We start from the raw sequence: 17,401 nt of genomic DNA on the forward strand, positions 1-17,401 counted from the left end.
TAAGCAATTTTCTTTAAGGTACACAAGACAGGGTTTAACAACCTGTTAATTTCTGCCTCACATGCTTGAGTAAAAAAGACCTTAGCCGGACAGATTTATTACAACTTTTGGTTGTAAAATTGTTGTTTTCATTATTGTTGTAACACTGAATAACATCATATTTAAATATGTGTAAAAATAAATATATTAAATATTAATCTTAAATATTAATATATTAGATACTGTATATATACACTGATCAGCCATAACATTAAAACCACCTCCTTGTTTCTACACTCACTGTCCATTTTATCAGCTCCACTTACCATATAGAAGCACTTTGTAGTTCTACAATTACTGACTGTAGTCCATCTATTTCTCTACATATCTTTTAGCCTGCTTTCACCCTGTTCTTCAATGAACGAGACCACCACAGAGCAGGTATTATTTGGGTGGTGGCTCATTCTCAGCACTGCAGTGACAATGACATGGTGGTGGTGTGTTAGTGTGTGCTGTGCTGGTATGAGTGGATCAGACACAGCAGCACTGCTGGGCTTTTTAAATACCCTGTCCACTCACTGTCCACTCTATTAGACACTCCTACCTAGTTGGTCCAATGGCTCATCTATTGCTGCTGTTTGAGTTGGTCATCTTCTGGACCTTCATGGACACTGCCAACGTGGCGTTGTTGGTGTTTAAAAACTCCATCAGCATTGCTGTGTCTTATTCACTCATACCAACACAACACACACTAACACACCAGCACCATGTCAGTGTCACTGCAGTGCTGGGAAAGATCCACCACCCATATTATACCTGCTCTGTGGGGGTCCTGACCATTAAACAACAGCATGAAAGGGGGCTAAAAAAGTATGTAGAGAAACAGATGGACTACAGTTAGTACTTGTAGAACTACAAAGTGCTCCTATATGGTAAGTGGAGCTGATAACATGGACAGTGAGTGTAGAAACAAGGAGGTGGTTTTAATGTTATGGCTGATCGGTGTATATATAAATACTGTATATTAAATATAAATATTTATATATTTTTATAGCCTTTGATTTAAGTTTTAACACATTTTTGTTAATATTGTTGCTTTATTCTAATCTAATTCTAACCCATATTAATGAATGAATTACATTTGGCCTCTGTTACCTGATATTTAAACCCTAAAGAATGAGAAAGCCATGAAAACAATTTAAAAATAAATAAATAAATACAAATAAAAACATGCTGTCTTATTTTGTTCATGAGATGTTGATGGTGCACATAATTGCTGCATGTTGTTATGGCTTTTTTCGTCTTAATAATTCGATTTTTTTAATGTTAGATAAAGCTAATTAACTCATATCATTACCCAGAATGTTAGTAATCTGTGATAATGATACTAAATAAAAGTATGCTTAAAATTACTTGATTTGAGATTCATGTTTTAATCAATGCAACTTAATGTTCCGTATAATTTAATGGCACAAATGGAACACTTATGTGAATGATCTGCATTATCATTGGTAGCTAGTGGTAGCTGGTTCACAGAATCTGAAAGGCATTATAGGGAGACAGGACTAAGCTTAGACTCATCTGTATTGAGTGATTTTCTTATCACAATATACCACTTTGTGACCTTTACAACCTTATTGTTTGTTGTCTGGGTCATGGCTGGTCTGGTCCTCCAATATTGCTGTGTATCTCCTACAGATCCCGGAGCAATGTGCTGCAATGGCCAGTTGTCTATTCACAATTTAGCAGCTTTAAATCTTATATACACTAGGTGTAAGATTACCTGGGCTCTTATTTAATGGTCCGTATTTGGGTGATTATTGAAGCTCCTCATTAAACCATGACCTCGTTGTGTGTTTGTGTTTATCAGCTCCATTTACCATATAGAAGCACTTTGTTGTTCTACAATTACTGACTGTAGTCCATCTGTTTGCCTGCATGCTTTGTTAGCCCCCCTTTCATGCTGTTCTTCAATGGTCAGGACTCTCCCAAGACTACCACAGAGTAGGTATTATTTAGGTGGTGGATCATTCTCAGCACTGCAGGGACAATGACATGGTGCTGGTGTGTTAGTGTGTGTTGTGCGGGTATGAGTTTTTAAACACCTCACTGCCACTGCTGGACTGAGAATAGTCCACCAACCAAAGATATATCCAGCCAACAGCACCCCATTGGCAGTGTCTTGTGACCACTGATGAAGGTCTAGAAGATGACCAACTCAAACAGCAGCAATAGATGACTTTACATCGTCTCTGACTTTACATCTACAGGGTGGACCAACTAGGTAGAAGTGTCTAATAGAGTGGACAGTGAGTGGACACGGTATTTAAAAAGTCCAGCAGCGCTGCTGTACCTGATCCACTCATACCAGCATAACACACACTAACACACCACCACCATGTCATTGTCACTGCAGTGCTGACACCGCCTAAATAATACCTGCTCTGTGGTCGTCCTGGGGGGTCCTGACCATTGAAGAACAGAGTAAAAGCAGGTTAAAAAGTATGTATAGAAACAGATGGACTACAGTCAGTAATTGTAGAACTACAAAGTGCTTCTATATGGTAAGTGGAGCTGATAAAATGGACAGTGAGTGTAGAAACAAGGAGGTGGTTTTAATGTTATGGCTGATCAGTGTATATTCTTGCTGGCTAGATGGATGAATGAATTGATGGATTGTTGGATAGACAAACAGATGGAAAAACAAATGTCTTAGTCCCATTACAAATGGTGGATAAAGTAATTAAATCCTTAGTATTACGTATTCCACCTCAGCTCTGAAAGCCAGAATTCATTATGCATGCAATTATTCATAGTGATGTTGCTGTTGCTGAGAATCGAAAAAAAAGATAGATAAGTAATGAAATAAGCAGTAGAACTCTGTTAAAGACTAGTGAAGGGGAAAATCAGAATTATGCTTTTAATTCCAAAAACTTTTGATTGTTTGTGGAATTCATTAAAAAGAAAGAAAAGAAAGTATGACAAGATAATGAGAATGCAGGTTAATTTACAACCCCAAATCAGAAAAAGGGACAATATGGAAAATAGCTAGTAAAATACAAATGCAGTGTTCCTTACATTTACTTTGACTTTTATTTTATTGCAGACAGTTTGAACCCAAGATATTTCATTTGTTAATAAACCTCCATTTCTGCATTTCAGGCCTGCAACACTTTCCAAAAAATGTTGGGACAGGGCAATTTAGGGCTAGTAATGAGGTAAAAAAAACTAAATAATGATGTGATTCCAAACAGGTAATGTCAACAGGTGATTGTAATCATGGTTTGGTACAAAAGCAGCATTCAGGAAAGGCTAAGTCTTTGATGAGCAAAGATGATCAGAGGATCTCCAGTTTGTCAGCAAATGTGTGAGAAAATTATTGAAATGTTTAAAAACAATGTACTCAAATAAAGATTGGAAAGGATTTACATATTTCTCCTTATACAGTGCATAATATCGTTAAACGATTCAAGGAATCAGGAGTGATGTTTGATCCCTCAGATGGCACTGCATCAAGAACCGCCACTTAACAATAGCTGATATAACCACATGGGTGAGGGATTACTTTAGCAAAACTTTGTCAAGCACTACAATACAGAGTTACATGCACAAATGCCAACTTTAAAACTTTACTGTGCAAAAAAGAAGCCTTATGTTAACCATGTCCAGAGGCGGCGTCGACTTCTCTGGGCTTGGGGGCATCTGGAATGGACCATCACACAGTGGACACCGTGTGCAATGGACGCCGTGTGCTCCAGACCAAAGACGAAAAGGACCATCTAGACTGTTATCAGCAACAAGTCCAAAAGCCAGGGTCTGTCATGGTATGGGGCTGTGTCAGTGCCCTTGGTAATGGTCATGTACACTTCTGTGATGGCAGCATTAATGCACAAAAGTATATTGGGATCTTAGAGCAACATGTGCTGCCTTCGAGACGTCATCTTTTCCAGGGACTTTCATGCATTTTTCAACAAGATAATGCAAAACCACATGCTGCACACATTACAAAGGCATGGCTACGGAAAAAGAAGGTACGGGTACTGGACTGGCCTGCTTGCAGTCCTGACCTGTCCCCAAAAGAGAATGTGTGGAGAATTTTGAAACGAAAAATGTGGATGTAGGATGGATGCTGCTGTGCCCTGACCCCAGCTTCCAAACAAGCTGGGATATTTGTACTGTTTATTAGTAAGGGTTCAGGGCCCAATAGTGGCTGATTGGCAGTCCTGGGATTCAAACCCACAACATTTTAATTGATAGCCCAGAGCTCATTACCATGAATTCTGGAACACATCTTGATCAGGTGATCATAAGAATAGGAATTCTATAAATTAAAAGGCAGGAGGAAGCTGTTAAGTACAGTCACCTTCTCTATGCCAGTCAAGTCGATGCCATTTAGTATGCCATTACGTCCTGAAGTAAGAGAATTGTACAATTTTCTCTTGAACTCTTGACAGAAAAGATCCACTTGCATAAATGTAAGTGTCTGAGTGTTTTAGGAGGCTTTTAGTGGACACATTCCAAAGCTAAGTCTATTACCTCTCTATGTGCCTCATCTCTCACTCCTAAATGGCACCTTGAGCTTTTATAAGTTACAGTTCATTTGTCAGACACTGCAAGACTTAACCAGTGATGTATGCATGCGTGAGCAGTGCATTTATTCAGTGAGGAGGAATGGTAGGCTTTTTTTTCTAAGAAGCATATATGTCATTGTTTTCACGGGCCACTATCAGGTGAATATAAAATCATAAACAAACAAATAATAAACAAAGCAATGTAATTTAATCACTAGGTACTTTACATTTGCATTTTCATGTTGAAAGTCAGTGAGGTAAGTGATTGATGAGTCAGGTCAAGTCCATTTTGTTTGTATAGTGCTTTTGTCTCAAAGCGACTTACCAGACTCCAGGACCAACAGACCAAAAATGCCTGTTGAGCAAGCCAAGGGTGACAGTGGCAAGGAAAAACTTCCTTAAAATTACAGGAAGAAACCTTGAGAGGAACCAGACTCAGCAGGAACCTCCCATCCTCCTTGGGTGGCCTGGTGGATAATTTAAATTAATAGAATTTACACACATGCAGTACATTTATACACAAAATTAAATTGAACTAAAAGTAACTAGCAAAAAAAATAATTGAAGTTCTTTATTATTCATTCCAGTCAGTGATAAAGTCCGTAGTGAGTTCTTGAGTGAGTTCCATCAGAACCACCTCGGGGTAAAACAACAGAAAATGTAGTTAAAATGTCAAATCATTGAGAGTAAAATATCAGTTCTGCAGAGAACAGCATTAGACTCCGGCACCCTTAATTATTACAGTATAACTAAAAGGGAGCATGAGCAGGTAACACAGTCATGAAGGCTTTCATAGGACATCAGCACCCACGTCTCCCACCGTCATCAAACCTCAGTGATCGGACAAGAGAGGCAGAGGTACAGCAACCCAACATCCCTGATCACCACGAGTTCAGTGACCTTGCTTGAACCCCCAAGCTTTGCGCCTTTATCTATAGTCGAGGTGGGCAGCTCTGGTCCTAGGGGTCAGAGATCAGGTGCAGCCAGAAGCCAACATACCTCTGTAATATTTACATTTTCATTTTCAGCATTTAGCAGACACCTTTATCCAAAGCAACTTACATTATAGTTACAGTATACAATCTGAGCAATTGAGGGTTAAGGGCCTTGCTCAAGGGCCCAACAGCAGCAACCTGGCAGTGGTGAGACTTGAACCAGCAACCTTTTGATTACTAGTACAGTACCCTAACCACTAGGCTACGGCTTGCCCTATATAATGGGACAGAATTCTAAAGTGGCATTTTTACATCCTTTTTGTCGGGTGGCACGGTGGCTAGTTGGGTAGCACTGTTGCCTCACAGTAAGAAGGTCCTGGGTTCGATCTCCAGGTGGGGTGGTCCGGGTCCTTTTTGTGTGAAGTTTGCATGTTCTCCCCGTGTCTGTGGGGGTTTCCTCCAGGAGCTCCGGTTTTCTCCCACAGTCCAAAGACATGCAAGTGAGGTGAATTGGAGACACTAAATTGTCCATGACTGTGTTTGACATTAAACTTGTGAACTGTTGAATCTTGTGTAATGAGTAACTACCGTTTCTGTCATGAATGTAACCAAAGTGTAAAACATGACATTAAAATCCTAATAAACAAACATCCTTTTTGTCCATCTCGCAGAAGGGCTCTGTTTCTTACAATACTCTAAAAGTATTTTTTGCACAGAATAGGACTACTTCTGAACAGCTGCTGGATCTTCTTGTTTTTTGTCCATGAGTTGGATTTGATATTTTACTTACACTATTCCACAGCTTTAAAACATGTAATAAATCTCATTTAAAAGAATCACTCACAACATCAGTTCAGTTTTTTTTCTAAATGGTTTGCTGTCCAGACGTATTGTGCATAGTGAGAGTTGCTGGTACAGCATTCACGTTGAGATGGGATAAATGCTATATGTGGGTCCCAGACACACACTGCTGGAATGCAGATGTGAGAAAGACATTAGCCATGGCTGCCATGCCAGCCAATCTGCCTGCACCCCTGCTATAAGGACCCGCAATTATGATCTTATCTACAGTAACAGCTTCCTGATGCTGGGAAAAACATCATCGCGCCAAGCTGTTTAGGTTCTATAAGGAAAGTAAGCAATCTGCTTGCTGCAAGCTCTTTTTATAGCTTGGCTGGTGGCAATTTATCTTGGAAAAGTATTAAGGTATGGTGGAAATTTTGGTCAACCAAATCAATCATTGTGAAGGTTGCAAGGCTGCACACAATCTGCACTAAAGGACAGTAACTGCTTCATTTTGTAAGACTGCATGTTGCTGAGCCAATTCCAAGTTTGCTTTAATATAGTCTTACCAGAGTAGATTTTAAACATTCTGAGGTTGGTCACTAAGACGTAGTTGTGCTTCTGTTATGGATGAAACTGGGCTTGGGTTTTTAGGGTGAATCTGTGTAACTGTGTCTATGAAGTCTCTTGTACTGGGGTTATTAATTTGCCTTTGTTTAAAATATTTTGAAAGATACAGTAGCCAGATATAGGATCTATATTTTTTACTATATACATTTATACATCTAACTTTTTATATCAATGGTTTATTCTGATTTAGAGGGTGGCACAGTGGCTCAGTGGGTAGCACTGTAGCCTAACAGCAAGAAGGTCCTGGGTTCGATCCCCAGGTGGGGCGGTCCGGGTCCTTTCTGTGTGGAGTTTGCATGTTCTTCCCGTGTGTGTCTGTGTGGGTTTTCTCTGGGAGCTCCAGTTTCCTCCCACAGTCCAAAAACACGCAAGTGAGGTGAATTGGAGATACAAAATTGTCCATGACTGTGTTTGACGTTAAACTTGTAAACTGATAAATCTTACGTAATGAGTAACTACCGTTTCTGTCATGAATGTAACCAAAGTGTAAAACATGACGTTAAAATCCTAATAAATAAATAATCTGATTTAGAAAATTATTTTGAACAGGTGTCTTATTTAAATTACTTAAAACCTTGAGTGGCAATATACTGTATCCTGACGGGTTAGAAGGCGGCACGGTGGCTCGGTGGGTAGCATTGTCGCCTCACAGCAAAAAGTCCTGGGTTCGATCCCCAGGCGGGGAGGTCTGGGTCCTTTCTGTGCGGAGTTTGCATGTTCTCCCCGTGTCTGCGTGGGTTTCCTCCAGGAGCTCTGGTTTCCTCCCACAGTCTAAAAACATGCAGTCAGGTTAATTGGAGACACTGAATTGCCCTATAGGTGAATGGGTTTGTTTATGTGTGTGTGTGTGTCTGCCCTGCAATGGATTGACTCCCCATCCAGGGTGTTACTGTGTGCGTTGCGCCCATTGACAAGCTTGGATAGGCTCGAAAGTGGGTGAGTGAGTGAGTGAGTGGTTAGGTGTCTGCTCTACTCCATATGTTGAAATTTTTTTAATCATTACTGTTTTGGAGATCCTCATTGGCCCCTTTATTTACCCAGAGCTTTAGTCATGAATCCCACCCGCCCACTTGAGGCACCTCTGCCCAAGAAGGACAGAGGACTCCTTGTTCCAAACTCTTTTTTTACTATATTGTTGTTTTAACTGGTTTGTGCTCCTAATGTTTTAGTTCTAGTTCTTATAAAGTGTTTAACTACATTTACAATTACTTTAAAGGTCAAAAAAGTGTCCCACCCTTTTTAGGAAATAAGTGATAAGGTTTAATTCAAATAAATAACTAATCTTCAATATATGACTCCAAATTTTCAGTGCGTAAAAACGAAGGTACTGTGAGTTCCTTTCAGAATATATGACCCGCAATTTGGGAAGCATGTATGATTGGTTGATAACAGATATGACGTCAGAGATCTATTTATCCCGAGCAAGCGATCCAGTTTTTCTCAGTGTGTTTGAAACAGGAGAAACGGAACGCTGGAGAGATGGAGACCGGAGCGGATGGAGTTAGGCTGTGGCTGTGCGCCACGCTTGATGTCAAGTTTAGATAATGTGATGTGATGTGATCACAGAGCCCGAGGAAATCATGGGGGACTGGTTCCTGTCCATGAATTATACCAACGACTCAAAAAGTGTGGATGTTAACGGAGCGGACAGCGAGGAGAGTTTGTCGGAGCAGTGGCTGGTGGCTATGGGCATGGTCATGGTTCTGATCGTGGTGATCACGGTGCTTGGAAATATCCTGGTGATCGTGGCTATAGCGCGCAATCAGAGGCTGCAGACCCTTACTAATGTGTTTATTGTGTCTCTGGCGTGTGCTGACCTGATCATGGGTTTGTTAGTGGTGCCTTTTGGGGCTGTTCTGGAGCTTAAGGGCTCGTGGTTATACGGCTCGTACTTTTGCGAAGTATGGATTGCGGTAGATGTCCTGTGCGTCACGGCGAGCATCGAGACCCTGTGCGTGATCGCCATAGACAGATACATTGCAATCACATGGCCTTTTCGGTACCAAAGCCTACTGACCAAAACAAGAGCCAAAGGGGTCGTGTGCGCAGTTTGGGCAGTTTCGGCTCTGGTCTCATTTCCTCCGATCTTACTGCACTGGTCAAGGGATGGAGAAGGCACTGCGTGCTATGAAGACCCGGAGTGCTGCGATTTCATCACCAACAGGGCATACGCGGTGGCATCTTCGATTATATCCTTCTACATTCCTTTAGTGGTGATGGTGTTCGTGTATGCCCAGGTATACCGAGAAGCCAAGAAACAGATGCGCAAAATAGACAAGTGCGAAGGGAGGTTTTACTCCAGCCAAGTTGTTTCTGTGAACAGAAAGCGACCAGTGGCGATGAAAGAGCAGAAAGCACTGAAGACCCTGGGCATCATTATGGGCACATTCACTCTCTGCTGGTTGCCCTTCTTTCTGGTAAACGTGGTGCGCGGATTCTGCGCCAACGCTGTGGACAAGGAGCTTTTCGTATTTTTTAACTGGCTCGGGTATGCCAACTCAGCTTTTAATCCACTCATTTATTGCCGCAGTCCGGACTTCAGGAAAGCTTTCCGCAGGCTGCTGATGCCCTGCTGGCCGAGGCGGGCAGATGCCAGTCTGAATATAAGTTCGTGTGAACTGTCCCGTTGCGCCGTGGAGAGCCGCGCATTGACAAACTGGAACGACTGGAACGGTACTCTGGATAGCAACTGCAGCCTGGACAACAGCTGCAAAATGTTCCACACAGAGTCGCAGCTCTGACCTTTTTTATTTCCTCTTGTGTCCTTGGTACGATTAATTTAATTCTTTAAAAAACATACATGAATGGACACATCTGCATAGGCTTTGCCATCATCCTCGTCAAACAAGGTGAACCATCTAGGCAAAGTTGTTCTGCTTATACGCACACATGTGTGTCTATATATATGTGCATGTGTATATACTATAGATACACATATACATTTATATGTATGACACACACACTTTACCTACATTTATCTTGTATGTACTTTTATTAATGATAAACAATTTGTGGATATACTAATACTAACTGCAACCCATCTGTTGCTCTGTACACTTTGCCATGCCCATGTACCCCATCAATGAAATTGCACCCCCATATGACCCTCAATGACCAGATGTTTTTTGGATTGTGAGAAATTCTCAGCACTGCGCTGACACTAATGTGGTAGTGTGTTTCTGTGTTTCATGCAAAATGTGTATCAGTCTTTCACTAGTCAGTCGATCAGAAGAAGCTGTTGGAGATAATGTAGATAACGTTTCCATTATATGCTAAACTACGTATGATGGGACTCACGTTGCTCTAAAAATAGTTTTAAATAATTAGTTCTTTGTATATATATGTATATACACCGATCAGGCATAACATTATGACGACCTTCCTAACTGACTGGTCTGCGGCTATGCAGCCCCATACACAACAAACTGTGATACACTGTGTATTCTGACACCTTTCTATCAGAACCAACATTAACTTAACAATAACAATGTGAGCTACAGTAGCTCGTCTGTTGGATCGGACCACACGACCCAGCCTTCGCTCCCCACGTGCATCAGTGAGCCTTGGCCGCCCATGACCCTGTCGTTGGTTTACCACTGTTTCTTCCTTGGACGACTTTTAATAGATACTGACCACTGCAGACCTGGAACACCCCACAAGAGCTGCAGTTTTGAAGATGCTCACAATTTGGCCCTTGTCAAACATTTTTCTTGCCCATTTTCTAACACATCAACTTTCAGGATAAAATGTTCACTTGCTGCCTAATATATCCCACCCACTAACAGGTGCTGTGATGAAGAAATAATCAGTGTTATTCACTTTACCTGTCAGTGGTCATAATGTTATGCCAGATCGGTGTATATTCGAACCAATGAAAAATTTGCTTATTATTAATGTAGTAATATTCAGTAAGTTACTCATTAGTGGAGCTGGAAACTGTGTGATAAGGGATCCTATGTCCCATGTGAACTGTAGGTTTAGTGTGGATACTGCATTTTCCTCCAACCTCCCAAAAAGTGAATAAATTGGCTCCATGTTCAAAATGTATTCCCAACTTGCACTTGATACCAGTAAAATACAGAACTAATTTTGTTTAGATTTTGTCCTGAACATGGGCCTGCAAATCTAACATGATATTTTTAAATGCTGAAAAGACATATAGCTTGTTTACACGTTGTCATTAGCCTGGAGGATGCACAGAAGATAAATAAAATGTGTTCCATATTTAGTAATACTACTGTACATAAGCAAAACATTTGCTATCCAAACTATCTGATTTAGAGCAATGCAACATGACTGTTAATACGTCAAATAATACAGAGATTTTCATTTAAAAACACTTGAGCACTGACTTGGGGTAAGATTTCCTAGTCATCGGCCGTCATATTGTACATACGAATGTAATGTGACATTTAAAGAAATATTTTCTACACAGCCTTACTTTACTGCATACCTTTCAAGGTGTGCAAGCTGTATTTAAGGAACTTTGTTTATATTAAACAGCTTTGTAAAACTACAGTCGATATTTTGTACTACGTACAGTTAATAAAAAGAGTGTTGGGTGTGTGATCCTGTGAACGAAACTGTGATTCAGTGCTTGATGTTTGCACCTTTTACAAAATACACTCAAATGTGAGCTGCTTTCCTTTTCTTTACATATCATGTTTCATTTTTAATATGTAAGTTTTTCTGATTCTGTAATGGGAGCTCAGTATTTTATTTATTCAGTCACTGGTAGGTCTGGTGCTGTTTAATTCAGTGCATTTTTCTGTGCAGTGTCATATATCTAGATTTATGTATCTAATGGCTTTATGGCTCATGTAATGTATGTGGCTCCTGTGCTAGTGTGCAATAAATTGTGCAGTTGTAAACGTCGTGGTTGGACCCCCGTTATCACTTTGTTTTTGCAGTAAATTAAATACCAATCATGTGTAAAGTACCCTGACAAGAACCTTTAAAGCATTAAAATACTCTCTGGAGAATAAACTGTGTTATATGTTGTTTTTTATGCACAACAAAATATTAAAACAGGCTGAGAACACCTCTACTTCTGTACATCACCTTGAAAAATACCTGAAATAATGATTTTAATGAATAAGCTGTTTTCTTTTTTTTAAATGCCATATGTGCACCCAGGTGGTGCAGCAGGATATTCCGCTAGCACACCAGCATCAAGTTTCTGAACTCCTCGGTTCAAAAGTTGGTGTTGCCACCGGTCGGCTGGGTGCCATCTGCTGGGCATAATTGGCAGATACTAATTGGCCACCATATCTGCAGGGTGGGGGCCGGACTATGTGTGGGTTAAATGGTACTGGACCCACTGCAAGAAATGCAGCAGATATGTGCAGGCATTAAAACATATATACAGGAAAAAATGTTTGTCAGGTTTGGTCTTAATGGGTTCCTATTAAATAATTTCCATTGAAATGTATTACCCACTTTGTCCTGGTCAAGGTTGTGGTGGGGCTGGTTCCACCGGGAGACACTGAGCACATGGCAGGAACACCCTGGATAGGGCGCCAGTCCATTCCCGGGCTTTAGTCATCTTTTCCCTGGCTGATAGCACCAATCAGTGGTGTTGGAGTAGCACTATTAGCCACTATAAGTAATTCATAGACACACATTACTTGACTCAAGTACTCAAATCTGACTTTTAAACCCCATTGCAATGTTCTTGCTTCTCCCTGTAGACTATTGTATCATACTGTAAAATATTAAGGTGCACTCAGCTTTAGAGACCTGAGCTTTTGATATGGCATGCTGGGGGAAACATTTTAGTCCACAGCTGTGTACTATTAATCATGACCGGATTGAACGCTTTAAAAATGCATTCATGTTTTAGCTCTCCCCAGAGCCCAACTGCACATTTAAAATGACTAAGTGGAATATGGCTGACTCAATTTAGCACTGTCATCATCAGCAGCATGCCTCTGGTACCATGCTATTTTGTGATCATTTATTATAATTATCATCTGTTTGGCAGAAACCTGTATTGATGCTGACAGTGGTAAGTGCTAAAGCACAAAGACATTTGATGCAAATGCAAACCTGTGACATACCTTAGATTAACACCTTGAGAGCATTGTTTTATAGAGATAGTGATCCACTAATGACATCACAAGAACTGAACCAACTCTGTAAGCAAGCATCAAAGACTCTTTTGACTCAATAAGCGCAAATTTCCACAGAAACCTGGGAAATTCTATAAAACCCATGACTTTAGAAGGTAATCTTCAATAAACTCATTGTCAGGAACCCAGATGCTTTTGACCACATAGTATTCAGTTAAAAAAGAAAAATAACAAGTTTGTGAACCCTTTAGAATTACCTGGATTTCAGCATAATTGATTCTTGGATTTCTTGCTTGAACGGTCCTCTTTAGGCTGTACAAACCAGCATCTCCACTTTCTTTAGGTCAGTAATCTTACTTGCCCTTAACAAAACACACATTTTTAATTATGTAACCATTCTAATAGTTTATAGCATTCTATTTTAAAACACATCTCTGTAGTTCTATATAGTTGTACACTCACTCACTTTCTTAACCGCTTATCCAATTAGGGTCGCGGGTGTCTTGCTGGAGCCTATCCCAGCTTTTCAATGGGCGCATTGAGGGCAGACACACAAACACACACCCATTCACCTATAGGGCAATTCAATGTCTCCAATTAACCTGTCTGCATGTTTTTGGACTGTGGGAGGAAACCGGAGCTCCTGGAGGAAATCCACGAATAATAGACCGCTGTGCCACCCGAGCCACTATTAGTAATTCAAGGGCACACATTACTTGACTCAGATCTGACTTTCAAACCCCATAGCATGTTCTTGCTTCTCCCTGTACACCATTGTATCATACTGTAAATGTAAGTGATCCAGTCATTTTAATTTGACTTGAAATGTGTAATTGTGTGCATTAGTTGTAGGTGCAATGTACAGTATTTGTCTACTATAGTCAAACCACATTTCATTAGACATAAATAAAAAATAGAGATGTTTTCCCCCTCAACTGTATATTTAACCAATTCAGATGTTTAATCTGGATATGCCCCCATAACTATCAGTACATGATGATTTATGGTTAAATGCCCAGAGTGTGCAAACTGAAAATGGGTGTAATAATAATAAGTTTTATTTATATAGCGCCTTTCACAGCCTCAAGGTCGCTTTACAGGAGAGTGGGAACAAAAATACTGTTCAAAGAGATAAGTCTTCAGTAGGGACTTAAAAGAAGAGATAGAAGATTGAGGCAGAGAGTTTCAGAGCTTAAGAGCAACAGCACTAAAAGATCTGCCACCCATTGAGGACAATGTAGTCAGAGGCATAGAGAGAAATCTTCCACCAGAGGACCTTAAGGAGCGAGAAGGAATGTAAGGGTGTAGGAGCTCTTGAAGATAAGCTGGGGCCAAACCACGAAGAGCTTTAAAAGCAGAATTATCATGTACAGTGTATCACAAAAGTGAGTACACCCCTCACATTTCTGCAGATATTTAAGTATATCTTTTCATGGGACAACACTGACAAAATGACACTTTGACACAATGAAAAGTAGTCTGTGTGCAGCTTATATAACAGTGTAAATTTATTCTTCCCTCAAAATAACTCAATATACAGCCATTAATGTATAAACCACCGGCAACAAAAGTGAGTACACCCCTTAGTGAAAGTTCCTGAAGTGTCAATATTTTGTGTGGCCACCATTATTTCCCAGAACTGCCTTAACTCTCCTGGGCATGGAGTTTACCAGAGCTTCACAGGTTGCCACTGGAATGCTTTTCCACTCCTCCATGACGACATCACGGAGCTGGCGGATATTCAAGACTTTGCGCTCCTCCACCTTCCGCTTGAGGATGCCCCAAAGATGTTCTATTGGGTTTAGGTCTGGAGACATGCTTGGCCAGTCCATCACCTTTACCCTCAGCCTCTTCAATAAAGCAGTGGTCATCTTAGAGGCGTGTTTGGGGTCATTATCATGCTAGAACACTGCCCTGCGACCCAGTTTCCAGAGGGAGGGGATCATGCTCTGCTTCAGTATTTCACAGTACATATTGGAGTTCATGTGTCCCTCAATGAAATGTAACTCCCCAACACCTGCTGCACTCATGCAGCCCCAGACCATGGCATTCCCACCACCATGCTTGACTGTAGGCATGACACACTTATCTTTGTACTCCTCACCTGATTGCCGCCACACATGCTTGAGACCATCTGAACCAAACAAATTAATCTTGGTCTCATCAGACCATAGGACATGGTTCCAGTAATCCATGTCCTTTGTTGACATGTCTTCAGCAAACTGTTTGCGGGCTTTCTCGTGTAGAGACTTCAGAAGAGGCTTCCTTCTGGGGTGACGGCCATGCAGACCAATTTGATGTAGTGTGCGGCGTATGGTCTGAGCACTGACAGGCTGACCCCCCACCTTTTCAATCTCTGCAGCAATGCTGACAGCACTCCTGCGCCTATCTTTCAAAGACAGCAGTTGGATGTGACGCTGAGCACGTGCACTCAGCTTCTTTGGACGACCGACGCGAGGTCTGTTCTGAGTGGACCCTGCTCTTTTAAAACGCTGGATGATCTTGGCCACTGTGCTGCAGCTCAGTTTCAGGGTGTTGGCAATCTTCTTGTAGCTTTGGCCACCTTCATGTAGCGCAACAATTCGTCTTTTAGGATCCTCAGAGAGTTCTTTGCCATGAGGTGCCATGTTGGAACTTTCAGTGACCAGTATGAGAGAGTGTGAGAGCTGTACTACTAAATTGAACACACCTGCTCCCTATGCACACCTGAGACCTAGTAACACTAACGAGTCACATGACATTTTGGAGGGAAAATGACAAGCAGTGCTCAATTTGGACATTTAGGGGTGTAGTCTCTTAGGGGTGTACTCACTTTTGTTGCCGGTGGTTTAGACATTAATGGCTGTATATTGAGTTATTTTGAGGGAAGAATACATTTACACTGTTATATAAGCTGCACACAGACTACTTTTCATTGTGTCAAAGTGTCATTTTGTCAGTGTTGTCCCATGAAAAGATATACTTAAATATCTGCAGAAATGTGAGGGGTGTACTCACTTTTGTGATACACTGTATATAGAAGATATCTTGACATAATTAGAATAATAATTACTATTGTGTGATTAGCAGATACACAAAATATTCATTCTTAAGCTAATTTTAACAGGTAATAAATACAAAGGTACATATACAGTAGTTTCCCCAGTCTGCACTATAAATGATTGACTGTCCATAGACTTCAAAAGTACAGTATTGTGTGTATCGGTGTGCAGTATCTGCCCCAGTATGTACACTCAGTAACAGATCAAATAATTCACTAATGTCTTTTCTCTTTCTATTATTTAGTATAGAGTGAATTGACACAAGCTGTCTGTAATTATATTATAGTAAATATATTTAAACTTTGATGGATATCTGTCTGAAAGGGATACTTAATGGATTACCATCACAAGATTTAAACCACTTTTACTTGTTTTGTTTCTTTACACATTAGAGAGAACACAGCGCACTGCTATTTTTCCCTCCCCTGCTGACTAACAGCCTATTCAGCACGTAGCTCTTCTGTGGGATGATGATGATGATGATGGGTTGTCATGTGATATGTGCACCTGTAAATCTAGCTTACTTCCATACATTTCCTACATTGTCTCAGATCTTCCATTCGGTGGCAAGGCATGTGCCTTATATCCGTAGAACATGTACTATGATTATGTTATGTATCAAATGGATTCTGATTAGGGTTTTAATAATTCATGTATGGTGTTGTTTAAACGGTTTAAAAATACTTTCTAAATGAGGGTGGTGGCATAATTGCCAAGATAAAGATGATGGTAAGAGACACTAACTGTGGCTTATTAATTCTCTGTAGGTCTTGAGAGCTTATGAGATTCTGAGTGTGTTAAGGGGGGAGACTAAAAATAGCCTAGCTGTTGGGTTTATGCAATGTCCCACTGGACAGGATCCCTTAACCTGGTATATTTCATCTTATCTAACAGCCAGAATAATATCACGTGTGGGCTGATTTAAAAAATGAAAAAAGATCCTATCCTAGCTGCTGGTCTGAAGTAACAGATCGATAAAAAGAAAAACAACAATGCAAACAGTGAACTTCATGTGTATAAGCTAACATGTATGGTTTAACTGACCTAAATCATTAGATCTAGAGATGTATCTTTTCCTTCTTTTTACACTGATCAGCCATAACATTAAAACCCCCTCCTTGTTTCTACACTCACTGTCCATTTTATCAGCTTCTTTTACCATATAGAAGCACTTTGTAGTTTGACAATTTCTGACTGTAGTCCATCGGTTTCTCTACATACTTTTTTAACCTGTTTTCACCCTGTTCTTCAATAGTCAGAACCCCCACAGGACCACCACAGAGTAGGTATTATTATGTGTTGTGCTGGTATGAGTGGATCAGACACAGCAGCACTGATAGAGTTTTTAAATACATCACTGTCACTGCTGGACTGAGAATAGTCCACCAACC

General features: G+C 40.6%; 1 protein-coding gene across 1 annotated transcript; it reads left to right on the forward strand.

Moving 5' to 3' along the window:
- Positions 1 to 8,478: 8,478 nt before the first annotated feature.
- Positions 8,479 to 9,639, forward strand: adrb1 (adrenoceptor beta 1). The gene has a single exon (XM_063003742.1). It carries the CDS (start codon positions 8,479 to 8,481, stop codon positions 9,637 to 9,639), a length of 1,161 nt encoding a protein of 386 aa, XP_062859812.1.
- Positions 9,640 to 17,401: the final 7,762 nt, after the last annotated feature.

This window comes from Trichomycterus rosablanca, chromosome 10 (genome assembly GCF_030014385.1).
Source record: "Trichomycterus rosablanca isolate fTriRos1 chromosome 10, fTriRos1.hap1, whole genome shotgun sequence".
NCBI classification, from domain to species: Eukaryota; Metazoa; Chordata; class Actinopteri; order Siluriformes; family Trichomycteridae; genus Trichomycterus; species Trichomycterus rosablanca.